The sequence below is a fragment of the Phodopus roborovskii genome, unplaced genomic scaffold (assembly GCF_943737965.1).
Source record: "Phodopus roborovskii unplaced genomic scaffold, PHOROB, whole genome shotgun sequence".
NCBI classification, from domain to species: Eukaryota; Metazoa; Chordata; class Mammalia; order Rodentia; family Cricetidae; genus Phodopus; species Phodopus roborovskii.
Genome location: NW_026125169.1, coordinates 97,764 through 125,488, shown reverse-complemented (window position 1 = coordinate 125,488; position 27,725 = coordinate 97,764). Strand labels below are relative to the sequence as shown.

The 27,725-nt window shown below is 35.7% G+C and overlaps 1 protein-coding gene across 1 annotated transcript in view; it reads right to left on the bottom strand.

Moving 5' to 3' along the window:
• Positions 1 to 232: 232 nt before the first annotated feature.
• Positions 233 to 27,725, bottom strand: part of LOC127226439 (anoctamin-3-like) — a 112,596-nt gene continuing 85,103 nt past the window's right edge. The window contains exons 15-23 of the mRNA XM_051190476.1: positions 20,301 to 20,412; positions 16,828 to 16,876; positions 13,776 to 13,873; positions 8,037 to 8,170; positions 6,692 to 6,844; positions 6,108 to 6,255; positions 3,569 to 3,649; positions 3,307 to 3,412; positions 233 to 528 (exon numbers count right to left, since the gene is read on the bottom strand). Coding sequence (XP_051046433.1) covers positions 325 to 528; positions 3,307 to 3,412; positions 3,569 to 3,649; positions 6,108 to 6,255; positions 6,692 to 6,844; positions 8,037 to 8,170; positions 13,776 to 13,873; positions 16,828 to 16,876; positions 20,301 to 20,412 — 1,085 coding nt within the window. The 3' untranslated portion in view covers positions 233 to 324. The remainder of the gene's footprint in view (positions 529 to 3,306; positions 3,413 to 3,568; positions 3,650 to 6,107; positions 6,256 to 6,691; positions 6,845 to 8,036; positions 8,171 to 13,775; positions 13,874 to 16,827; positions 16,877 to 20,300; positions 20,413 to 27,725) is intronic.

Genomic DNA, 27,725 nt, shown 5'->3' with positions numbered 1-27,725 from the left:
ATATTACCACCACATTTTCTACTTGCTTTGCACCTGATGGAGCTGGGTGGACTCAAAACACAGAACCACCCCCCCAGAGGGCTTGCTCTAAGATCAGAGCCTGGCTCCCTGCTGTTTCAGTTGTATTCCCTTGGAGGCTCAAGTCTTTTCTTTCTATAAAAGTCAGAGCATTCTAAGTGCCAGAGGCTGCTGTGATGTATTTCCAAGTAGCCTTTTTTTACAAATAGTTGGCCAAATATGTCTTCCTCATGGATGCCATCTACATTTCAAGGGTCACATTCCTTCATATTAATGTTACCTCCCCTTTTGGGTAACAGGTACTGCCTAAGGCCATTCATGGTGAATAGGCTGACCACTTTTTCTGCGCTGTTGCTGTAAATGTTCCAGCTCAGCCTCATACATCATTTCTTGGACTAAGTATTTCTCTCGCCGTATACGCTCACGGAGGCCCTTTGGTATATCTGGAATCAGGTATGCAATGAATGACTTAATCCCAAAAAACGAGGTGCTGTAAATTAAGAGTAAAAACTATGTTTTCAAAGGTTCCAGAACACTTCTTGTCAAACAGAAAAGTCGTGAACTATGATGCATTTGCCTTAAAATTAAGCATCAGAATTTAATGTGTAGCACTTAGATAAATATTACTTTCAGGACAGAGAACACAAATATTGATGACTGCCACTGTGGAGCATTAGTTAGACATCAAAAATTGTTTCCAGTTTATATGATGATATTTAATAAAATGCATCTTATATTCTTATGTTCACAATTCTTACACACTATAAAATATTACTATAATACACATTAATAGAAATAAATATGAAAGGCTATTCTAGGAAAATGTATTTTTAATAGGCCTAAATGCATGCTACTTAAACCTGTGAGCCAGCAATTAGGCTCAACCACAACAAATTTGTGTTTCAGAAATTCCATTCTATAAATTCACTATTGCTATAAGTACTACAAAACATTTGATCTGTTACATAACTTTGATAAAATATGTATTATTTATGTTTTAAAATAAACTATCAGTAGTGGTGTTATTTATTTATTTATTGAGAAATAATTTTGCTATATATTCTTGGTCAGCCTTGCATAGAACTTTCTTTGTAGACAAACTGACAAACTGATAGAAATCAGACTGCTTCTGTACCAAATGTGCTAGGATTAAAGAGGTGCACCACCACACCCAGCCTTAGTGTTAGACTTGAACAACTAAATGTAATTCAAAAGGCATTATACTTGTAAGTAAAGGCTCAGAATTGGAATGAGACCAATTAGGCCTTTATCCTACTAACACTTAGGAGCTGTTTACTCTTGGACATATCTTCTACCTTCTGTGTTTATGTGATGACAATGCTACCTCTTAAATGAATTAAATAAACACGCACTTGAAGAGCTTAAAAGAGTGCTCAGTAAAGTATGAGCCTTGCTCAAATGGCACTTCCTGCTGTTATGCATATCCTAAGAGAATGGTACTTCTTACCACTTCTAGGAAAAGAGAGGGAACAATGTGATATTTGTGGGGATGGTATGGTGTGCTAAAACAATACCTTCATGTAAAGGGCTTTCATTGGACAATAACCTCTTTATGAGAAAAGGAAGAATTCACTTTACTTTTAGTTGTACTTGCTATGAGTACCAAGAAACTGCATTGCAAAGTAGATACCAATGAAATAGTTCATGTTTTTCCGTGTATAATCAGGACTTTCTTTCCTGATCATATAAATATATGATACTTAAAATATCTAATAATGTTCTTCAAAATTATTAAAATACAAATAAAAACATTGCCATGATTTAGTAGTCTAATATATGAAAATAAATATATTTCATGTTTTAAGATTACAATTCACATTGGCAGATGTGTTCTAAACACAGGGAGTGATCGATGACAAGTCTTCCTAGATCTAAAGTAAAGTCAGTAAAAGATAAAAAAAGCTTTAACATACAAAATAATTGAAGTTATGTTTTGGAAAATATAACACCTAAAATGATACTATATTTTTATACCTAGATGAACAACCTTACTTAAAAATCAACAAGTATAAAGGCTTCACAGAAGTTGATTGGGGGTTATGGGAACAGTAATAAGGAATGAAGAAAGGAAAAGAAGAGAGTCTCACATGAACCCATGAGTGGTACTCTGGGTTGTCTGATTAACTTTGTTCACCTGAGTTCTGAGGAATATTGAAAATACGTCTATTTTAAAACTAGATCATAACAAACATCTCATTGTAATATTGGATTGGAAATACAAGTTAAGCTATTATACTACTTGCAATAAAGTAGAAGGTCTCACTCAGTATGATGCATTTTTACTGATTCTGAGAGTCATTCAATCAGAGAACTTTTAGTCCTGGCTAAAACCTTTAGAGACAAGTGTTACATTTTCAGCTATTTCATTACAAATTTTTAACTTATATTTGGAAATCACTTGGAATGAATGCTTGTTTTTTTAAAAAACAATTCCAACAGTAGTAGGTAGAATGCTTGCCTAGCATTCAAAAAACCCTGGGTTCTACCCCTAGATTCATAGGAACCAGGTGTGGCATTTCGTGTTTATAATTCTAGTGCTTGGGAGGCACAGACAAGAGGATTGGGAGTTTAAGACCAACCCTGGATAAATGTTAATGTTCTAAACATTTAGATTTGCCCACAGAAAATATATTAAGTCTTTCATTGACTCAGTGATAATTCAGAGGAGTTGCTTACTACATCTCAGTGCTCAATTCTTCCCTGTATCATGATTTATAAAAACCAGATGATAATGTTTGTATGCAGTTCCATCAAAATTGCCTCACAGAACTACAATTCATTGCTATCGTGTCTGTGATAAATCAAAGTCCAATGATTTTTAATAAAAGTTTTAGGCAAAATACAGAGTTACCTAATGTTTTTTTAAAAATATATATGTGTGATTGACTGTATTTTGACTTAATTAATCAGAAATGTTCTATCTTCATAGGTTGAGTGTTCTATCCTCATGAGAGATGTGGATTCATTTATCTGCTCAACAAAGCCACCCATTTCTTTAATCATGGCCACTAGGAGCTTAAAACTAGGAGCCTCGCAATTTTATGAGAAAATATCTTTCTCCTTGATTTTGTTGTAGAAATACCTATTAACTTGTGGTTACATTATTCAATCTTGCTCATTCATTTTCTCTTTATAATGGGTTTACCTTATTCAAGCCTTTTCCCAGGCCTACCAAAGGCCTTTCTTAGGACTCAGTGAAGAATTGACATCAAACTAATATATGAATCAGCAAAGCTGTTATCCACAGTTGCCTGTCCCATGACTAACCTCAAACACAATAATGAAGGCCAATCGAGCAGCCAAGATGTGCCAGTACTGTAATGTGAACTCATAGGGCTTGGAACTCCAAGGTGGGCCTCTATAGTCTCGGTACCTGCAAGCCACAAAAACAGAAAGCGTGAAAGATACTGAAACGTCCTTGATTACCAAAACTCCAAAATGATAGGCCAAATGAGCTGTTTTACATATAGAGGAGAGGAGATAACATGGCAAAAGCAGCAGAAAAGATTAATACGTTATAGGTAAGTACCTGCAGTAGCCAGATTTTCCCATACCAAGCTCACTCAGGTTAAAGAAGGATAAGCTGTTGTTGACGTATCCCTTGAGGCAACTAGGAGAAAATAACAGGACTATATGAATCACAAATTCATAAATTTATGGAATAATTTCTTCTTTACAAGTGGCGGGATGTTAAAAAAGCCATTATTCCTCCTATTTTAAATATTGAGATTTCTTATTTTTGTCTCATGTCTTTGTCATTTCTTCCTTATACTTTTCCTATTGATTTTTTATTCAGTTTACTTTTATGGGTGTTTTTTGTTCAGGAGTCATCCTGAACTATTATTATCATTGTTTTTGAGCCATTAATCTAAATGTAAAAATTGAAAGGGAAAAATAAAGTCTTAGTGTTATTGTGAACACACTGTTAATATGGGCTGGTGAGATGGCTTAGCAGGTCATACTTCTTGTTATGAAGCCTAAGGACCTGAGTTGTATGCCTTCAACCTATGTGTTGAAAATAAAATGCCCCAAATGTCTTCTAACTTACACAATGCACCCTCATAGCACAATAGGTAAATATAAACAAATACACTAACAAATAATATTATATAATACTAGTATTATAAATAATGTAATAAATAATTTTAATATGGTGTAAAAATTATAGACATTGAAGGATGCTTGCAGATCACATATCTAGGGAAAAGTTTCTTTTTAAATCTGAGTTCAAAGACATATCTATTATAATCTCACCTTTGAAATATTAGTCACAATGCAACAATGGTAATTGTATTCCTTGTCCATTCTATGGCTTATAATATCCGTCGAATGTTTTCTGGTCAATATTTTCCTCTTCAATATTGTCTGTCTCTTCATGACTTACACCGAAAATTTCTAATCTGAATAGATTTTTCAACCTCATTGCTATGTATACTTAGAAGATAATTAAGGAATTGAATGTCCTTCTTGATATATGATGTCTGATTCACAGAAGAACTACATCACTGTGACTGACAATGGTATACACCTGAAACTTGTCCCTGAATATGGACTGTCCACTGGAAAGGCAGGTTCTGAAATGTAAACTCAGCCAGTAGAATTTTCAACAACCACTAGGTGGCAACAGAGTTACTAGCAAGTAATTTATGTAAGGCTACCAGACAGCAATTCTTCGTGTTTCACAGTTGATCTTAGCCAATTATACTTTTCAAATTCATTAAATCTGCTCCTAGAAGCTTTGCATTAGCAAAAGGCAGCATTCTAGTTTTTCACTATTGATGTTGAGACGACCTTATATTCACATGGTGTGCATTCTCAGATACCATTTCATAATCGTAGAGCCCATGAACACTCATTATTATGAATTAACCATGTCATAAGATGTAAATCCAATCAAATTTAAGGTGCCCAACATGGGATCCCTTTAAGTCTCTTAAGGACTCGAACAAAAATCACCATTCCATTGCTTCTATTACCACTCCTTTAAGAAAGAAGAGACCTTTCCCAGTGTTCTGGGTAAGTACAAGTTCTCCAATAGTTAGTTAAAGGGCAATGCCACCCAAAAGCAAGGCTCCTCATGTTTTGGCCCATGATCTCTATCCACAGCTATTGCTGCTCTCACTCTTCTGCCTTTTCTTATAGAATTTACGTCTAAGGCCGAAATCCACTCACAAAGCTTTTTAAGGTGGCCCAGTTCTCTTTAGTCAGTTTTCACATGCATTGCCCTCCCATATCTAATTCAAAGGACAATTGTGAAATAACAAATACTTCCTGATGTAGTTGTCTCTATCTGGTTATTTTGTCTCCCAGAGGACAGCAGGCAAAGTCTAAAGATACCTACTAGTATCAGAATGTATGAATTAGGGTATCTGTCACTGTATCAGCTGGTTAGAGACCACATGTGCTTCTAATCATCACACAGTGAGCAAAACAGCCCTCTTTCTGACTTAAAAGAATTGTTTGAATTAAAGTATCAATAACCAATCCAAACCAAACCAAACCGAACCGAACCAAAAAGGTAAGTATTGCAAAGGTTGATAGGCTACCCTACTTTGAAGTGTGTATTTCAATTTGGAATGAAAAACACATACTAACCACATAAAGGGAGGTGATTCTGCATCAGTCAGACCCCTGGCTCTGTATGCTTCCTGCAAATTTCCAGACGCAAAGATGACAGACTCTGCAGGTTCTGTTTCTCACTTTTTACTGTCTTTGTCCCCCTTTTTATGAGCTTCACTTTCCCATCTGCATGGCAACAACACTGCATTGTCTAGTTTGAAGATTTCAAAGAGTCTGTTCACGCTTTAGAACTGGACCTTTCTAGAAGTATTAGAATGTTCTTAGCATTTTGACACATTTTCAAGGAAAAAGGGTCTCTAAAATTAGTTGCTTGCTGTAGAAAGCACGTTCTGTTCTTAGTCCCATTTGCATTCATTTAATAAACACTTTATAAATACAATGACCAGAAACATTACTTTTTAATGGCCACAGAAAAAACTTCCCTGTAAGTTCTCCCTTTAATTGCAACTATAAAGTAGATCAGAAAAATATGTAAATTTTAACCTTACTTCTCATTATGCTTTACATGGTTTGCACAAGGGCCATATTTGTATTCGTAGACAAAACGTGGGATATAGTCAGATGTAATAGCGATTACAAAAGCATTGGTGATCACAGCCAATATGCCAATTCCCTCGAGAATTCCAAGCCAGATACCTGGTAGGAGAAAGGTTAAAGTTAGTGAATGTAAGTGAAAAAGATGAAAGAACTCTGATTTATTTTATTTTATCAAGAATATTCTGTTTGTTTTGAGCCACATTTCTGTGCACCATTTACTTCTTTTAAGCAAAAAGGGTTATATTATATTACTGTGTGTGTGTGTGTGTATGTGTGTGTGTGTATGTGTGTGTGTGTGTGTGTGTGTTCACGTATTTCTATACCTGCAGAGAGCAGAAGAGAGCATCAGATTGCCATGTGAGCCACCCAGTGTTCATGATGAGCCCTAAACTCTGGTTCCTGGGAACAGCAATGATTGCTCTTAACAGATGAGCCACATCTTCAACCCCCTCATTGGTTTTATATTATGTATCTCATACTCCAGATATTAGATATGTTGCATATACTATCTCAAAAAAGAAAAATTGAGCCTTACCAATGTCAGTTGCTCGGGCTGGCAGAGGCCTCCTCCACTGGGTTACAAATTTATATGCATCCAATCTGATTTCAATGATATTGTTTAACAAAGCCAAAAGAGGGGCCAGAGGAAAAGCAGCAACAAAGATGGTGGTAAAACCAAATTGCAAAACTGTAAGACAGAACATTAGGGAGTTATGAATATACATAATAAAATCTACATTAGATGAATTACCTTTAATAATACCTCTACCCAGTAAATACTCTTATTTTTACAGTTGAAGAAACTGTTCCTATGAGATAAGTAAATTTGTTATAGACAAGATGGCTAGAAAATTTAAAAAAACTCCTGCTGTATCTCAGATATGGGTATATTTAACATCTGCTTTCTCCCCTGCCCCTAAACAATATGAGAAGAACGGGGAAGGAATTAAACAGAAAGGGAAAAGATATAAAAGGGGAAGGGGAGGGTAGAGGGGAGGAAAAAAACTATTACAAAGACAGGCAAAGAAGAGAATTTTCCTTAAGGTTCTGGCAGGGAACTAAAAGATCTCCAATATACTGCCCTGGCTTCTCTTTTTATAGACGAGGATACTGAAGGTCAGAAAACAAGGAAACAATTGGACTGGGAATCCTAATTTTCTTAATATAAATTAGCAACATTCCTACAGAAACTCAGACTGACTTTGAGAGTATGGAAAGGATGGATATGGGAAGAGTTTGGGGAAGGGGGGGTAAATATGGCCAAATATATTTAATGAAATATTAAGGAATTAATAAAAATGTTATTTAAAAATAACATTGACTTTCTTTGAGGAGGATAGTATTTTTCTTAATAATAAGCTGATCCAGCTTTTTTATTTTTCATCAAGATATTTGTTCACTAGCCTGGCATGGCAATGCATGCTTATAATTCTAGCACTGAGGAAGGATACCAAGACAGGACAATTGTGATTTCAAGGCTAGCCTGAGTTATTCATCAAGTTTAAGATCAGTATTAACTGCACAGTGAGACTTTAACTAAAAAAGAATGTTGCTCAAAAGCCGGATGCTTCATTGTGAAAACAACTTCATTCTGACTAAATGTCATGGCTTCCTGACTGTAGAGTATGTGAGAGCATACAGGAAGTGTCTCGCAGCTTTGATTTTGCTAGGATAAAATTCACTTGTAATGCACTGGAGGAATGAATAACTCAACCATGAAGGCTAGTCTCACAACCAAAAATTCACTTGTATTTAAGAATAATCAGTGCAAAAGGAGAATATTGTCATTATTGCTGTTTTTCTCTTAAACTGAAGTTCATGTAAAGTAGAAAAGCAATATCCAAGATGCCAAATGGTCCTGCAGAAAAGCCTCTCCTTACCCATTTCTAAGTACTCGTCCATTAGTCCGTGAATGTTCATGGGCTGAAGATTCCAGTCATTTTCCCATTGTGGTATGGAAGCATCTTGTATTCCTCTCTTGATTTTATGTCGTGACCACCAGTTTTGGATTAACCTGCATCAGAGAGCAGACCAAAGATGTGTGACCTGTTACTGAAGCAGCTGTGGAAAATGTATATTTTCCTAAGAAATAACAAATTTAGACTAATCTTTTGTAACATCATGTATTCTTGGAAGTGAAGATAGTCATGGTTTTAAATTTTCAATAAGTGAAAATTAAGTCTGAACTTTAAAAGGTTGTAAATCTTTAAAGTATAGTGTTAAGAAGATTTAGTGACAGTTACTAGATCCTCTAGATCTTATCATTTGTAACTCTCTAAGACTCTGCAAATATCTGGATATTTATATGGAATTCATTGCCGTGAAACTTAGCCATTTCTTGATACTGATTAAGGTAAATTCATTTCTCCCAACTCCACCTGTAAAAAATCCTATGTTGACTGTTGTCTTTAGGTCTGAGCCCTTCATTGCTCATACTCCATCAGTTTTTGGGCTGTTCATATGGATATAAATATAATTATGCTCTGCAATAAATATCAGGCAAACAAAGTTTCAAGAGTCCTAGGTTCTGGTCTCCATCCTGCCATGCATTGCATGTGGGATTTTTATTAAATCACAACTTCTTTGAGTTTATCAAGCTTGAACATTAATAACAATACTTTGCTACTAAAGTTAAGTAAAGTTGTCAGGCAGTGGATATGCTTACATGAGCCATTGCCTGAGGTCTGGAAAATAAGTGAAAATACTCTGCCTCTGGCCTGGGAATGGTCATGATACTATGAAGTCTAAAAATATCCTGGGAGGCAATGAGAAGGGCTTTTGGGTAACAAAATTCTTAAGACTTTGAGAAGATACTCTAGGATGTCATAAGTTTTCATAGCTCAATGAATAGTAACTAAAGCTCAATTTTAAGTAACTGGAGATTCAGAATCTCCTGGAAAAAGCAGTTCTCTGATGGGAGATGTCATTCTGTATATGTTTCTCATACTGGTTAATGAATAAAGCACTGTTGGCCAATAGGAAAGCTAGATAGGAGGGACTAGGAGACAAGGAGGAAAGGGGAAGTAGTAATGAAAGCCAAGATGGAGAGTCTGGAGAAAGCAGTATGCTGGCCGGCTCCCGGGTAAGAGAAATACATAGATCGGGCAGAAATGGGTTAATACTTAAGACAGAGCTAGCTGATAAGAAACTCGTACCTGGCCAACAGAATTATACCAAATACAGAGTCTCAGCGTGTTATTTGGGGCTGGCGGGGCAGCGGGACCAGACCAGGCAGCAGGAGGAAAAACCGTACACCTTACAAATGGCACCCACGTGGCTAAAACTTTCACTTAAAATTTAACAAAAGCTTAAAAAAGGGGTTTAGAAACAAAAGAACAAAGACAATCAAGGTTTCTTGGTAATAGGATTTTTCTCGCTTGGACTCTGACTTCTGAGAGACAAGCAGATGTTTGCATGGCTCCTTTTAAGGAAAATTTCCTGACTCACCATAAGTGGCAAAAAACTGCAAGGCTTTAAAAAAAGCACTGCTAACAATTTATTGGTATGTATCAGAGCTGGCAATGGCAATGACCACATCTCCAAGCTGGCAACCTGCTGCTTGCTGCCTGTAGACCAAGGCAATGACCACAGCTCTCACTGCTGCCAGGAAAATAGCCGCTGCCATATTGGATAGACCGTGGCAGAAACAACAAAGACTTTCATTTTACCAATGTTGTTGTTTACCAGATAAAAGACTTGTGGCCAGAAAAAGATAAAGATTTACAGTAACGACAGATTCATATTAAAAAAAACCTCTAAAGTTTTACAATGTGTTTTAAAATATACATATACATTAAAAAAAATAAAATGGTTTTAAAGAGACAAAGAGGAACTGGGTGTGGTGGCACACAACTTTAATCCCAGCACTTGGGAGACAGAGGCAAGCAGATCTCTGTGATTTCAAAGTAAACTTGGTATGCAGAGTGAATTCTAGGACAGATAAGAGTTACACAGAAAAAACCTGTCTCAAAAAAATAAAAAAATAAAAAGTAAAAGAAACAGAGTAATAATAAAGCCAAATAAAGACAAAAAGCTCAGAGAGAATCTGGTTACTGTATGGTATTATATTGTCTTTGTATTGTTTGACTGCTGAGGAAACAACTGTTAAAACAAATGCTGCTGAGTTAATTCAATTTATATATTTTAAAATGCTTTGACTCCAAAATTTAAGTCTAAGGACAAGTTACTGGGGAAAAGGATTTCTATTTTTGTTTCCACAGAAAATAAAAAGCTGTGGATTCCTTCCGGACTAATGTGGTTTGAGCAAGCCAGACCCCCTGAAACAGCGTTCCTGGTGATCCAACATTCATAACAGCTTGGACAAAGCAGCCTTGCAGGATTTCTGCGTCTTCTTAGGATTCCCCCCATGACAGCGCCCCTTACCAGCAGGAAGTAGTTTGGAAAGAACGACGCCCAAATTCCCAAATATTGTTATAAATGTTTGTTTTTATTTAAATGGGGTTGGTTATAAATGGGTAATGATCACAGCCAATTCTTTTTAAAGGTAAAAGGGGGATTATAGTATAGAAATGGATACTTTGTTTTGGAATGGATTTTCATTTACTGATACAATTTAAGGTCAATTTTATGATATGTATATTTCTCTTATTTAGGTATTGTGTTTTTATAGCTCATTTAGAAATGTAATGTATACTTTAATACAGATTATAGATAATTGCCTATGATAGTCAAAGCTTAGAATTAAAGTTAGTTAGTTTTTCATGATACACAGAGATGTATTTAAAATATATAGGACTTCTTCAAACCTTTCAAAGACCTATAGTATATGGCATTTAAAATGGTTTAGGGTTTTCGTGACAATGAGACATAAATGCTCATGGTAACACCACTTGAGTCAGAAAGGAAGATGAAGATGGACATTGAAGAAATGTGTTATGGAATTTACTTCCAATATGTCAAGACTAGCCATTTGGACAAGATACTGCTCTTGTCTGGACTGTTTGATTTTATGCCGTATAAACTGGACATGCAGGACCCACAAAAAAGTGAGTGCTGATTCAAGATGGACATTGCTACAGCGTTCCTGCTTCATGGAAGAGTCTGCCAGACAGTCTGCAGGACACAGAGAAAAATGACTGACAAACTGCCAATACAAGAAGACAGTTTAAAGTTTCCTGCTTTGCTGAAGAGTCTGCCAGACACACTATGGCCTATGGGCTGAAGATGGAAGATTACAAAACAACTTCAGGTGACTGACAAAGTGAGTTGTCTCTGTCATTTCTAGAGTTTATAGACTATCCTTCTGTGGTCTTTGAAGGAGTTGAAGACAGATAGTTATGGTTATAGTTTTCCTTAGTATTAAAAATAAGTTACATAGATTTAGACACACAAAGATAGGATAGATGATGGAATATTTTCTTCAAATCTTGTGAAATGTTAATGGACTAAATAGTGTTAACTGTGATTCTTATTTGATAACTGTTATTTGATATATTCTGCTATGTTAAGGTTAAAACCCTTTTTATTTTAGACAAAAAAGGGGGAGATGATGGGAGATGTCATTCTGTATATGTTTATCATACTAGTTAATGAATAAAGCACTGTTGGCCAATAGGAAAGCTAGCTATGAGGGACTAGGAGACAAGGAGGAAAGGGGAAGTAGTAATGAAAGCCAAGATGGAGAGTCTGGAGAAAGCAGTATGCTGGCCGGCTCCCTGGTAAGAGAAATACATAGATCAGCAGAAATGGGTTAATACTTAAGACAGAACTATCCGATAAGAAACTAGTACCTGGCCAACAGAATTATACCAAATACAGAGTCTCAGCATGTTATTTGGGGCTTGTGTGGTGGCAGGACCAGACCAGGCAGCAGGAGGAAAAACCGTATACCTTACAGTTCTCTAGCCAACATCCTATGGAGGTCACTCTTGGAATCTCACAAAGATGCTAACAGGGAGGCAGGTTAGAACTGACACAGCTCTGCTTATTTGAACTTTATTTTCATTGATTTTTTCTTAAGATTTTAATTGATTGGAGAATTGTGGTTTAAAATTTGAAAGCCACTGCTTTGGTGATCCATTTAGTCCTGCTAAGTTTTCACCTTACAAGACCTTTGCATAAATTTTTTGAAAACACATGTGAAATACCTCTTGTTACTTTCCCCCAGTTTTTAGCATGCATGATCCAGGCTTATTATCTGAGTAAGATCATGGTTTAAATGAGTATCAGACATGAACAATGAAAACAGTGGACCACATATGATGGCAATGCAAAGGACCCTTATCATTCTATAAAGGCTGGCTGCAATTCTCCCCTGCTGGGACTTCGGAAGTGCTCACGGCAGACACACTCTTATGCCACACATTTGATGTCAAGTTCCTATACCTCCCATCCAATACATTTTTTTTTGAGACAGTGTTTCTCTGTGTAGCCTTGGCTGTCCTGGAACTGACTCTGTAGACCAGGCTGGCCTTGAGCTCATAGAGATCTTCCTGCCCCTGCCTCCCAAGTGCTGGGATTAAAGTCATGTGCCACCACCTCCTGGTTCATTCCATACATTTTAAAGTGATAAGCAAAAGGAGAAGAAATGTGTGAGTGACTCTAGCCCATCTATCTTCATATAAGCTTTATTTAAAAGAGATTTCATTGAATCTGTTATATAACCTATATGTATACATATATCATATAGAAATCATATGTAATATATATAAATACATGTTATATATATGTATATATATATATATCATTTCTATATAATATAAACTCTTTCAAAGTATTTTGTTATTAAAATTATATTGGGTCATTTTATTTAGTCTTTGCAAATCTCTTCTTTCACAAGTCAAAGAAAAAGAACCTCATAAACTCTACTGACTTAAACTCTAAAATAAAATTAGCAAGGAACAGAGAAAGAATTCAGACCAAAAATAGAAAGCTCTGAGTCCATGTACTAAATCTCCCCAATGTTTAACCACCAATACTCAGCATGCTGCTGTGTTAATATGATTTCTCCACTACTAGGTCAGAAATGTCATTTATAGGAAGACATGAATAAAAGAATGAAAGTAAAATTTGATGAGTGACCCTGTTTATTTCATTAATTTATACATAAATCTATTTATATACCCAATCAGTTAATCAATTTCCCCATCATATGAAAATGTCCTCACAGGATATTATCACATAACATTGCTTCTAATGAATTTTTTTTATAGAGGAGAGATGAGGAAGGCATCATAAAAGGACTGTCAAACATTGTTCTGTCCAACAATTTTTTGCTTGAACGTACCATTTTGGAAGGAAAGTAAACTATTTTTTTTTAACATTAATGCCATCACTTTATATCTGTTGGTAAGTCAAAGACACCAGAAAATTGTTTGTATTTTCAAAATTTCTGTCTTACTAATGTTTTAAAAATAGTTAACAAGCTGAACTAGTATTCTATGTACATTAGTTCCTTTAATCCCAGCAGCTGGTCCTGAAGTTCATCACACTATTTATCTTTTCTCAAAGATATGAAAATTTTGAGACTCAGAAAGCCTAAACTTACAGGCAATCACACATTTAGCAAGGAGCAGAGTGGGAGCTGACCGATCATCCCACTGCTCATGAACCCTGAATTATAACTATATATAAGACATGTCTAAAGATAGCATGCTCACGGATATCCCAGCTCCATGAAGTTGTTCCATATTTGCTTCAAAAACATGATGACTCCCATCTGGAGGCAGAGGTCTATCAGGCAGCCACTAGGATGACACTAAAATAGAACAGTGAGAGCCATAAGGGTTCTGCTTCTTCCCCTGCATCCCAAGCTGGTTTAAATACCTCCAATTTTAAATTGCAAAGTAAACTTTACATCTGGGTCCCATTTTCTCATGTAAAAAAAAAAAGGAAGCAGGTACAATGACAGTGTTAGTAATTATGGTGAAATTTGGGTAAGCTTTTAGTGAGTACTTTGTCTCCCACTGTCAATCATGATCACATATAACGAATGTAAACAAATGTTCTACATCCATAAATAATATGTATTAGAAAGATAGTCTGATACGGTGTTTATGATTTTGTTTCTAGGCTCTTTCCATTTTTAAATAATTTTAGATTTTCTGAAAAAAAATCAGACATTTTAGTAAGTTCCCATTGAGCTCAAAGCTAAGAAACTAACAACAGTGAGCTGCAATTCAATAACCTGCAGTCATGATTGTTGTTTTATTCCTCCCCTCCAAGACTGTTGAACAAAACAACATGCATACTGCATTGTATGGCTTTCATGTGTCCCCATTTTCTCTTTCAGAGAGCATTTTTATAACTTCAAGAAGTTTTGAAAATTACTGGACCATGAAGTTCTTCTTATCTGGGTTTTTATGAAGATCTTTTTTTCTCTGTGCTAAGTTTTTGTTGTTTAGATTTTCAATAAGTTGGTGTTAAACATACACAAAACACACACACAAGCACACAAAAATGTCACTTAAGTGAATATGTGCTGCTTGAAACTGCACTATAAAAGCAATTTGGGTGGAAAATGTGGGTCTGGATCTTTAGAAATTGGATCATGTCCTGTTTGTAAGGATGAGTGTCCCTATGACTTTGATCATAGTTTCTATTTCTGTCAAATTGGTACTAGTGGGACTTCAAAAGGAATGAATAATTAAGACATAAAAGAGCCTGAGTTTCTCCGTTCCAGCCCAGTAGCTCAACAATCTGAGCCAGAGTAGGTTTGCCCATGGCCATACTCATGGCACAGCAGGGTCCAGATTTGGTTATCCTAGGTCACCTTTTACTACTAGCATGAAATATGGCCCCTGACTTCTTCTTCACTTTATACCATAAGTGTGTTCTGTAGAATGTGTGAAGCTGAAACACTAAGAGATGGAACAATCACAGATCAACAAGATGGTTCTTTATTTGTGCAGAGAGTCTTGGTGGCGACTTGCTTGGAGTCTGAGAAAAGAATACACTGGTTTCCTTTGCAAAATGCATCACTCTAAGGATAATTCTAGTTACTAAATATGTCAGTTGCCTTGGAGAGCAGGCTTGGATCACATGCACTTTTATAAATGTATAGGAGAAAGAAAACAATGAGAGATATATGATGGAATCTTTCCTGTAAAGGTCAAAGTTAAAAGGCAAATCAACAACAAATTTGTCAAAATTGAGCCTGGAAGAATTTGTAATTTATAAGTCTCTTTATCTTTCTTAAAGAGAACAATAAGGAACATTGGGTCTTGTTAGTTTGTTAAATTCTCATAGTGATGGTCTTGAGCTAAAGACAGTCATTAAATACTCTAAACTTCATTTGCTAAAACATCTCATAATTGAGATGTATATAAATGGTCATGGATGTTGTGTAAAAGCAAAGTTCAGTGATTTCATCTATTTTCACATTCTTGGTGAGAATATGTGTAGTACGAAGAAGTCTGAGTGTCCATTAGTCACTATACCTACTTAGAGGAAGCTGGGACTAGACAGGACTGTCAGACTTCATGATCCCTCACTTCACCTACTTTAGAACATTTACTCTAAAGACAACTCACTCTATGAGCCAGTAATTGGTCATCTCAGCAAAATGCATGCCCATGGCTATTCTCACATTCCATTCCAATAGTGACTGGAAGTATCGTCCAAGGCAAGACTTTGAAGGTATGCTGATTTTATTTGAATCATAGTCTCATCAGCTTTGTGACTTTTTGCAAATTATAAAACTTCTGTTTTTTTGTTCTCTTATCTATAAAATTAATATAATAATAACATTGTTATGAGGATTTAATGCAATTGTATAAAAAGAGAACTCAGTAACAAATGCTAGAATAGTCCAACACCTAGTAAGTGCTTGATAAATGTCAGTAATTTAGAAAAATTTGATAATAAATTTATGTGATGTTTTTGTGAGGTATCACATAACTATAGTGAGGGTCAAAAATCTAACATAGCCACTTCATAAAAGTCCTGACAAATTGTATTATTTTTTCATTCATTATACTGATTCCTATCAATTGTGCCTCTTATTTGAAATACATAATTAAATTTAATTTAAATTTCACAAATGAGAATACTGTGCTACTTCTTCCTGTTACAAGTTCAAAATAAAGGAGCTGAGATTAACAGGTAAGATCTTCCTCTGGATGGGAAATTGTAGCACAGAGACTATTATGAACCCTAGAACAAAACATTTGTTCATTTATGATTATATCCTCTTCTTTATGATCTTTAATGCAATCAAATATATCAATGATACTGTCCTTTAAGAGTCTCCATCAGAGGCCTGCTGTAGAGCCTGTCTGTGCGCGTACGTGCTTCTTCTATGAAGGATTGCAGAGTCGATACTTATCCTTAATTTTCATAGTTTCTTCATAATTGGAGATTTCTAAGGTGTGTCATAAATTACAATGCTAATTTTATTTTTGCCTAGAACATACAGTCCTTCGTGAGTAAATATAGTCACCACATATCTCATCTATAATAGAAAATTTGTAGGAGAATTATGAGACATTTTTCTGATGCTAGTATTATAATTATTTTTCTGGAGTTTTCAAGGCTTAATCAGAATTTTCCACAATTTCATAATTAAGATATAATATACATTTGAACAATATTAATGGGAGTGATAGCTCCTACAAGTGCTATAATCTATGTGGCTACAATCACTCTGTTCTTACCTTAGGTTTCCTAACTAATCCAATCAAGCCCTTTTGATAGAAGTAAGCCTTAAGTTACTAAGTGGATGACCAGGGTGACCAGGCTTTTGTTGGATGTGGGCATAATCCTGGCCATAAACAACAACAAAAAATAAATTAACAGATATATGGATAAAAGTAATAAATAAAATTGAAAATAAAATTGAGACTTCCAGGCAATCTCAGGATTATAAATGGTCATAGTGTTTCCCTCTACTTTACACCCCCAAGTCTTACTTTGTAAAAATCTATGTAGGTTTAGGTTCATTATACACTCAGTGTTTGCCTCCAATTTGTCCTCTCAATTTTTTAGCTTCTCAAGTGTTGGGCCTATAGGAATGTATCATGACACTCAGCTATACAACTATAGCTATAGAATTCTAACAGTGATAAATTTAGCAATAATTTGTGACAATCTTCCCATAGTCTAGGGTTGTGATTATTGAGTTTTTTAAATTAACTCTTATCTATAAATAACTTGGCAGTATAATTATTACTACTGCCAATTTAGCATGGAGAAACAGATAGTCGTGGAATGATGAGTTAATTACAAGGGTAATTAACATTTAAGCTCAGCTTTTTTCTTTTCTTTTTTATTGTAAAGCATGTATTCTGAGGAAGTTTTAGGCTTCATTCATGTACACAGACATTTATTTTCTAGAACAGTCTGAAAAGAACATAAATGGGTCCTCCCTGTGAGTTTGAGGAGAGTGGAGAGTTTTTGTTTTGTTTGTTTTTGTTCTTTAGAGAGAGACTGAAACTATTTCTCCCTTCATTTTTCTTTTGTAATCTTTCCTTAACTCTTTCTATATTACAACCCCATACTGAAGACACCATCTATTCATTGGATTTTTATAATGCAATCATGAAAGTCATTTTGTTTGAGAGAAGGAACAAAATTCTGATCAGGAGAACAGAGACCAGACTAAGACACAATTATAAATATAGGCTTCAGCAAACCTAGAGCCTACATTTGCTCTTAAATATGCAGCCTCTATTTGGTAGAAAAATATGTGATCATTCTTTATGTAAAAGTATGATTTTAATCTGTAAATTATCACCATATTAGAAAATAACATTAATTCAGGGGACCAGGATTTATCCCAGTACTTAAACTGGCTTTTTGGAGCCCATTCTCTTTGGAGGGATAACTTGCTCAGCCTAGATATAGGGGTCAGGGCCTTGGTCCTCCTCAAAGTGATATGTCAGACTTCCTTGACTCTCCAAGGGGAAGTCTTACCCTCTTTGAGGAGTGGATGGGGAGTGGGGTAGGGTGGGTGGAAGGTGGAGAGAGTAGGAGGTGGGTGGGAACTGGGACTGGTATGTAAGATAAGAATATATTGTTTTAAGATTAAAAAGATATAAAAAAGAAAATAACTAATAAAATTGGGTTTTTCTTATATTCCTAGAATTAAGAACAAATTTTGTAGTATAATATCAATAAATCTAATAAGGAAAGTGTCAATTAAGCTAGGCATAATGGTTCACTAGTATGATCCCATCACTTGGGGCGCAGAGGCAAGAGGGCCAGAATTCTAGGTCTTCATCAGGTACATAACTAGTTCAAAGCATTATGGGCTACATGAGACTCTTTCATTAAATCAAACAAACAAACAAACAAACAAACAAAAAAAGAGCCAACAACAAGAACAAAACAATCTCTCATTTTCATTAGATAAATGGTAACTATTTTTTTTCTAAAATAAGCCATTAAGGAAAAAACTAAAAGAGAATTATTGAGAAAATCTGTGATATGAGATTCAAATTGTATTTGTTTATGCATTAATAAGCAAAAGAAGAATATTATAAAAGTGGACAGGAAGAGCACACACAGGAAAATATAACTATAGACAAAAAAAATATTAGTTTTCAATTCCCTTGCCACCGAAGGAACCAAAATCAAAGGGCAACATCCCTTCACAAGGTAGAATCTTTTCAAATGCTTATGTTTGCCAAAGTGTGATAAAGAGACTCTATACTGCAGGAAATGCTGAAGGACCATTTCCCAGCCTCAGTGAAGACCCGTGAGGTGCAGTGAACCTACCGCTTCATCTTGTTTCTCTAGGTTATATGTATTGTAAATTAACAAAGAAATGTGGACTTTTAGCATCTGTGTACACATGCTTATAAATGGCTATTTCATGTTTTCTTTTTAGACTGAATTTTCATTTCATCAAAGGAAACCTAACATATTTACATCTGGAAATTCACTCAATAGATGGTAATACTTTCCAAAATGAGTAAACTTAATGGAATTATATTCTTGGAGCTTATAAACAGAAAAGAAACAAGCAAACATGATTTTAAAAAGTAATAAGGGAAAAGGCCAGAATATTGGTGCTTAATTTTAAAAGCATCATTCTTTTTAATATAAATGTAGCTGCTATCATTTGGAACACAAAAATCTCTTCCAACGTTTTCCTCTAACTCTCTTGGACATCTTCCCTCCTCAGCCCATTACCTCCCACAGTCACTGGCCTGTATCCATATCCATCCACACACCCACTCTCATGGGGTTACTTACTCCTCCAGTCTCCATCGCTCAAAGAGTTTATTGTATTTTCCTGGGTGGCCTACTTAATCTGTAAAGGGTATTTGAATTCATTAGCAATTAAGTGAAGTTCACCTGCTGACACATCACACAGAGTGCTTGTGTGGGTAGACATAATTGTTCACTGGTGCAATTTGTCCCATACAATTGATATTTGCTATGCTTAAACAACATCAAAGTAACTGACTTTAAGAGCAAGAAAGTGATGCATGAACTCAGTACCAGTGAGTAGAGAAAGTGTAGATACATCAAGCTGGTGATATTTAATACTTTGTTCCATGTAGAATTTTAATAATGTGTGGGCCAGATTAATGAATATCATCATAGCATACTGAATGGTTTTGTTCAAAATGTTTCTGATTTCTGAGTGTTCCCATGGCACCATGTGGATGAAGGGTTAACCAAATAGCAAACTGTGCTCCTTAATATTTTACATTTTATTTTCTCAAATTTTAGATCAAAGAAGGAAAAGTAAAAAATCTTGGTTTACACATCAAGAAATCATAGCTATTTTTCTCTAAACAAAATAATTAGTAATAATTAGATGATAATTTGTAGGTGGTATTTTCTCTGTGTCTCTGTCTCTCTCTCTCTCTTGTGTGTGTGTGTGTGTGTGTGTGTGTGTGTGTGTGTGTGTGTGGTAGTAGCTGTCAGAGATTACATAAGTAAGAAAGAATACATGTAAAATCTATTACATAATATTCTTTTGTTTTGTTTTTGGTTTTTTGAGACAGAGTTTCTCTGTGGCTTTGGAGCCTATCCTGGATCTACCTCTTGTAGATCAGGTTGGTCTCAAACTCTGCCTCCTGAGTGCTGGGATTAAAGCACGTGCCACCTGGCCTATTACATAATAGTCTAAGGTAGAGTTTAAGAATTCTCCACTTCTGTTACCTAATTGGCAGTTGAGATGTTTCTGCTTTGTTTTCTTCCTGGTAATGACAGGATATTTAAAGTTAACTCACCTTCCCAAAAAAAATGCAATATAGAAGATAGAACTGTTCAGATTGACAAATTGGAAAAGGAACATCTTCAAGGCAAAGCTGTTTTCCCATTCTGATTCTGTTCGAGGATATTCTATAAGAAACAGAAACTATTGACATATATGAAGTGGACAAAAAAACTCAGTGTTTCATCATTAACACTTTTCAGTCTTGCAATGAAAAGCAAAAGAGAACATATAGGTTACAAAACAAATAATCATAAGCCATTATAGGAAGAGTAAGGTGTGGAAAAATCCATTTGGGTCAATAAAAGTTCCATATAGGTTACATTTTGAATGAAAAAATGTCTAGACTGCTAAGACTTAATTGGGTAAATCATTCTGAGAAATGAGGTGGATTCAACATGTGCTATTCCATTTTTTATATATTCTGAGCAAGATTACAGTTTTTCTGTCATGAAGATTTCTCAGGATAGATCTTTATACTAATCCCCTGTGGATTATTTCTTCAAGTATCTACATAAGACCTGATACAATTGCCTCTGATGTTGACTTTGAACTTGAGCAATGTACCGCAATCTTACCAACATGAAACTAGAAAGATGAAATAAAGGAGCATAAGAGCTTCTACATGTGTGTCTTGTCTCACAAGCTAGAAGTCATGTAAGAAATGCTATTTTACTATTACAGACAAGCTCAAGACAGACATCCAAGACTGGACATGGAGAGAGATGAAGTCAATGGAAGAGATTAGCCATCCCAAAAACCCAACATGAGGTTTAGCATGTGAGTGAAGAGACCATTGTTAACATCTCTATATCAAGAGCAGGAAAACTGCCCAGCAAGTTAATCTGGTTATAGTTCCTTATAAACCAAAGAAAATATTATCCTGTGCTACTAAGTTTGGAATAAGATGCCATGAATCAATAAGTATAGCAAGAAGAGCTTACTTTAATAATAACAGTTTCTCATATTAACTCAGGTTCTCTACTATAAGTAACAAAACAATAATTTTATAACACGTTTCATGAAAAAATTATGGCTCTTTTTCAATGATCATTTAACTTGGAGAGGAAAGTGAATTCTAAACTTTGGAATATAATATTGTTTTCTAGAATAATGCATTATGGCCCAATTATTTCTTAGCTTTACCTTAATGCATCTAGATGCTGATAATAAACTAGCTACTGCTGATAAGCAAGGTATTTGCATCATCACCAGTCACAAATGAGGTTAATTAAAATGTTAATTTACTTTAAAATTATATTTCGTGTGCCTTAGATGGTTTCTGAGTTTTAAGATGGTAATGATATGACTCAGTTTGACTTCTGATGAAGCCTATACTTTCACGACTTGGCCAACTTTGTTTCCCAGAATCTGGATTTGTGTAATCAAGGGCACTCATTATCATGGTAATTGTTTATTTTTTTTGTAAACAGCTGACAATCATCTTGATACAATTCTCAGTAACCAAAACCCTAAAATAAAAAAGTGAAATAAATCCCATTTTGGAGTAATGGATATTTATTCCCATCTTTACAAAGTGTGAACTGAAACTTTGAACCTTTTTTGTTGTTGTTGTTGTTGCTTCTGAAAATAAAATATTTGGAAAAGTCCAAGAAACAAAACCAAAAACATCCTGTCTCTTTGGTAAATAGCATCTAACATCTAATCTGAAATATATATTAGCTTAGACAAAGAATATAAGAAATAAGTACATGCAAACATACAGTCTGATTTTATTACACAAAGAAATGTCAAATTAGCCATCATTATTAATTGTGAACTATGGATCAACAGAAACTATGCCATCATTGGGATTTCATATGTGAAAAATTTCAAATACTAAGTTAAAATTTTACATTATTGCCACTTAGAACAAATAGCTACTCTTTTACCTATTAATTATATCACCTCCCCCCACATACTCTTGGCCATCTTTCTTGTAAATTCCTCTCTTCTAGAGATAGAATATCTTATCAACATAGGTATCAGGGAAGGAAGAGAGCTCTCAAACAATTTATAAAAAAGTTTTTGATAATTCAGTTCAAGTTCTTTATTATCCAACCGTGAAAGAGAAACAGATAAGTCACACTTAAGGCACACTCTGCAGTGTGTTGGACAGTTCGTCTGCAATGATGAAATGGGAAGTATTACTCAAAAATTTCAAGTACAAAAACACATTTTAAAAAAATCACTAAGAAGAAAAGAACCAAGTCTAGCATACGCTTTTAATTCCAGTACCTGGAGGCAGGACCAGGTAGATATTTGTGAGTTTAAGGCCAAACTGATTTACATAGGCAGGCAATGCTAGATAGTGAGACCCTATCCCAAAAACAAAACAAAACAAAACCCTAAATAAACAAAAACACTTTACCAGTGTTTCTCTCCTAGTTGTAGTCATTGGCAAGACAGAATCTTGGAATATAGCTTTTGTTCATTTTGAAGGAAAAAAATCTATTATTATAAAACTGTTTAAGAAATAAACCTTGGACTGGAGAGATTGTTCAGTCATTAAAGGCTATTCTCGCAACCAAAATGTCAGAAAATGAAATTCTCTCCTTCACATTCTTTCTTTTGCCTTTCTTTTTCTTTCCTTTTTTTCTTTAAGTATTTGCAATATATGTGTATTCAGGTGGATCCTTTCTTAATCCCCACAAACTAAATATTCAAATAGGTATTAATATGGAAGCATAAAAACTAATGAGACTAGGACAAAGAAGCCAAAAGATGGGAGAAGTCTCTTCCTAGGAAGTGAAAACTAATTGGAATCAAATAATGAACTACATTAGCCGAGGTTGAAATCAAAATCTGAGCATGGAGCTACTGATTGAAAAATGGCAATTCCTGAAAAGAGTGCTGAGACATGTTTATTAGTTCACAGAGAGGTAGAAGTAGCAGAAGTACTATAAAGTACAAATAAAGATATGACTTGGAAGACCCTATGGGAGATACTGTATATATACACACACACACACACACACCCACACACACACACACACACACACACACACACACACACACACATATATATATAGTTATTGTATGTGTATTCTGAAAGCCATAGCTATTTTTCAGAGTCAGCAGACAATAAGGTGGGCCAAACAGATGTAAACATGTCTCTGAATGGAAATTGCCAAATCTGAGACCCTATCTAAAATTCTAACAGTTGGGATTGTTTCAGCATAGCACAGAATCTTTTCCATTCTATAGGGCTGGTAACCAATACACAATGCGAACACAAGGTGTCCTACATGCATTGTTTTTGTTTTGTTGTGTTGTGCTTATTGTCAAACCAGACACCTTAGTTCAATTCCTAGAGACCACATTGTAGGAGCCAAAAACTGAGTGTGAAAGGAGTTTTCAGACATGCACACATGCACTAAACAAATGTAGGCAAAACTTCAAGTGACTGAGAGTTATTATTTACCCAGTACTTCAGAAAAGTCTTCTACAAAAGACATCAAAACATAGAGATAAAAGGAAGAAACATATAGAAATGAAACTTAATATCCTCCAAAAGGAAGTAGACTTCCTAGAGGTTAACTGATTTTTTTTTCTTCAGGACTTGTGGGTCAAAACTAATATATGTCACAATAATACTAAATGACATTCTTAGAAAATACTATCCTCACCATGTGGTAGTGCATGCCTTTAATCCCTACACCTGAAAGCAGAAGCAGGCAGATCTTTAAAATTCCTGGCCAGCTTGTTTGTTTTGGATTTGTTGTTGTCAGTGGAATTGTGAGCAGATTTGCTCCACTTTTTCTTTTGGGTTCTGGTAAAGAGGGACTATCTATTGTGTATGTTTTCATGAGTGTAGTTAATTTCCTTGGGTTGGAGTTTTCCTTCCAGAACTTTGTGTAGGGCTGGATTTGTGTATATGTAATGTGTAAATCTGGTTTTGTTATGGAATATCTTGTTTTCTCCATCTATAGTAATTGAGAGTTTTGCTGGGTGTAGTAGTCTGGGCTGGTATCCATAGACTCTTAGTGTTTGTAGATCATCTATTCAGGACCGTCTGACCTTGAGAGTTTCCAAGGAGAAATCAGGTGTAATTTTGATAGATCTGCCTTTATATGTTACCTTATGTTACATTGCCTTTTTTCATTTGTTGCTCTTAATATTTCTTTATTCTGTATGTTTAGTGTTTTGATTATTATGTGACGAGGGGTCTTTTTTTTTCTTTTTTGGTCCATTCTATTTTGTGTTTGGTATGCTTCTTGTACTTTCATAAGCATGCCCCTCTTCAGGTTGGGAAAGTTTTCTTCAATGATTTTGTTGAATATGTTTTTTGTACCTTTGAGCTGGGCTTCTTTCCTTTTTTCTATACATATTATTCTTAGATTTGGCCTTTTCACGGTGTCCCACATTTCCTGGATATTTTATGTTAAGGATAGGTAGGATTTAAGATTTTTCTTTGGTCGATGAATCTATTTACTCTAGTTTATCTTAAGCACCTGAGATTCTTCGATCTCTTGTATTCTGTTGGTTATACTTGCATCTGTAATTCCTGATCATTTACCCAGTTTTTCTATTTCCAGCATTCCCTCACTTTGTGTTTGTGTTTTCTTTATTGTCTCTACTTGAACTAACTTTTGAATTGTTTCCTTCACCTCTTTGATTGTTTTATTGATTTTTCTTGGTTTTCCTTGCATTGGTTTTTTTTTTTTTTTTTTTTTTTTTTTTTTTTTTGCTTTGTCTTTTCCTCTATTCCTCTATTTCTTCCAATTTTTTGTTTGTTTGTTTTTTCTTCCATTTCTTTAAGGGATTTTCTCATATCATCTCTGAGTGACTTTATCATTTTCATGAAGTTGTTTTTTAGGTCATTCTCTTCTGCTTCATCTGCTTTGGTGTGTATAGATCTAGTTGATGTAGAGTCCCTAGATTCTGGTGTTGTCATATTGGTCTTTCTATTGTTGAATGTTTTTCTTGTACTGCTGTCTTCCTATCACTTCTTCCAGTGGGTGCAGGTGGGGTCTCTCTCCTCTCCTGGTGGTTGTAAGTGGGTCATGACTTCGATGTCAGTATCACTGGATGATTGTAGCTCTCCTGGAGGTCTCTCAAGCAGAGGGCACAGCAGGGAAAAGGATGCAGGGAGGACAGGCTCCAGATGTTCCCACTTCTCAGGGCAAGACCATTCAAGCAGATAGCATAGGGGTAGTCAAGATGCAGAGCCGACTCTGGAAGTTCCAAGAATAGGATTGAGGTGGGGGTTGCACATGAGCTGGCCCCAGACTCACCTAGAACAAAGGGTGAAGGGGAACCAAGGGTCAGGTGGGGTCCTGGTTGGCGGGGCTGGTCCACTATAAGGAGAGCCAACCCAGGAAGTTCCAAGGAGAGGGTTGGGGTGTTGGACCAGCTGCCGAAACACTCACTCCAAACAGAGGGCCCAACAGGGCCAAGGATGAGGGGAAGGCAGGCTCCTGATGGTCTGGCATGCTAGGGCAGGACCACTCAAGCAGCAAAAGTCTATTATTTTTTTAATTGTAATGTGGATCCGATTTTAGCTTCTTTGCCTTTATCCATGTATACTCTCATCTAGATATATTCAATAGTTAGATGTTAGGATTCAAAAATGAGAGAGGATATAACAATTGTCTTTCTGAGCCTATATTATCCCAATATGAATTCTAGGTTCAGCTAGTTTTATTTCCTGAAATTTTATTTTTCTTCATGTTTGAATAAAATCTTATTGTAAGTGCTTTATTTTCATAATCCACTTATTTGTTAATGGACATCTATAATTACATTTTACTTTCTGTATGAAAATAGCAATTATAAACAGAGATGTATAACTATCTTTCTAAAAATGTACAGTCCTGTAAGTATAAGCCCAGAAGTGATATTAGTGGAATATTTTTTGAAATCCTAAACATAATTCCAGAATAGATGCACTTGTCTATATATATTCCAAGGAAGAGTGGAAATTTTCTTATTTTTCACATACTTGCCAAAAATACACATTGGAAAAAAAGACCACATATTTAACAAGCAGTGCTGATATAATTGGATTTTTGCATGTGGTATAATGCAAACAGATCCATATCTGTCACCCTGCAAAAAACTCAACTTCAATGGATCAGAAACCTAAACATAAAACCAGGTTCATTGAATCTGACAGAAGATAAAGTGGGGAGTTGTCTTGAATTCGCTGACACGGGAGATGACTTTCTGATATAATGTCATTAACTCAGGCACTAATCAGTATGGCAGTTCATCAGGAAAATGGGAATCAGTCTACCACAAGATCCAGCAATTCCACTCTTAGACATATACCCAAAGATGCACATTCTTGCAACAAATACATCTGTTCAACTATATTCATAGCAGCATTATTTCTAATAGCCAGAAACTGGACTGAAGAATGGATAAAAAAAAAAATGTGGTGGTACATTTACACAATGGAGGACTACTCAGCAGGGGAAAACAAACAAATAAACAATCAACAAAAAAAACAATGGAATCTTGAAATTCACAAGCAAATAGATGGAACTAGAAGAAATTATCCCAAGTGAGGTAACCCAGGAACTTGTTATGTACTCACTCATATATGGATTTTACATTTAGAACAAAAGATCAACTGCCTACAATCCACACTGCCAGAGAATTAGGATACAAGGAGGACCCTAAGGGAGACATGTATGGTCTATCACAGAAGGGTCTCTCACAGAAAGATCTCCTCAGCAAATTGGTAGAAGGCAGATGAGGAGAGGAGAAGATGTTAGGAGATAGAGAAAGGAAGAAGAGGAGGGGAGAGGAGAACATGAGAGAACATGAAAATTGAGTCAGGGGAAGAACAGAAAAGAACATGAAAAGAGATACCATAATAGAGGGGACATTATAGGTTTAAAGAAAAATATCAAACTAGGGAAATGTCCAGAGACCTACAAGGATGACCCCAACTAACAATCTAAGCAGTAATGGAGAGGCGACTTTAATGGCCATTTCTTGATAATGAGATTGATGACTACCTCATATGCCATCCTAGAGCCATCATCCAGTAGATGATGGAAGCAGAGGCAGACACCCACAGCTGAACACTGAGCTGAACTCCTGGAATCAAGTTGCAGAAAGGAAGAAGTAGTAATAAAAGGGGTCAACACCAGTCTGGAGAAACCCGCAGAAGCTGCTGACTTGAACATGGGGGAGCTCATGGACCCCAGATTGATTAATGGGAAACCAGCATAAGACTGACCCAGACCCTCTGAATGTGGGTCTCAGTTAGGAGGCCTTGGAAATCTGTGGTATATCTGACAATGGAACCAAGATGTATCCCTAGTTCAGGAACAGACTCCAAGAGCCCATTCACAATAGAGGAATATCCCTTAGCCTAGAGACATGGAGGAGGGCCTAGGCTCCCACTCCAAATTACTTGACAGGGTTTGATGATCCCTCATTGAAGGCCCCACCCTCCCTGGGAATTGATGTGGGATGGGATGAGGGT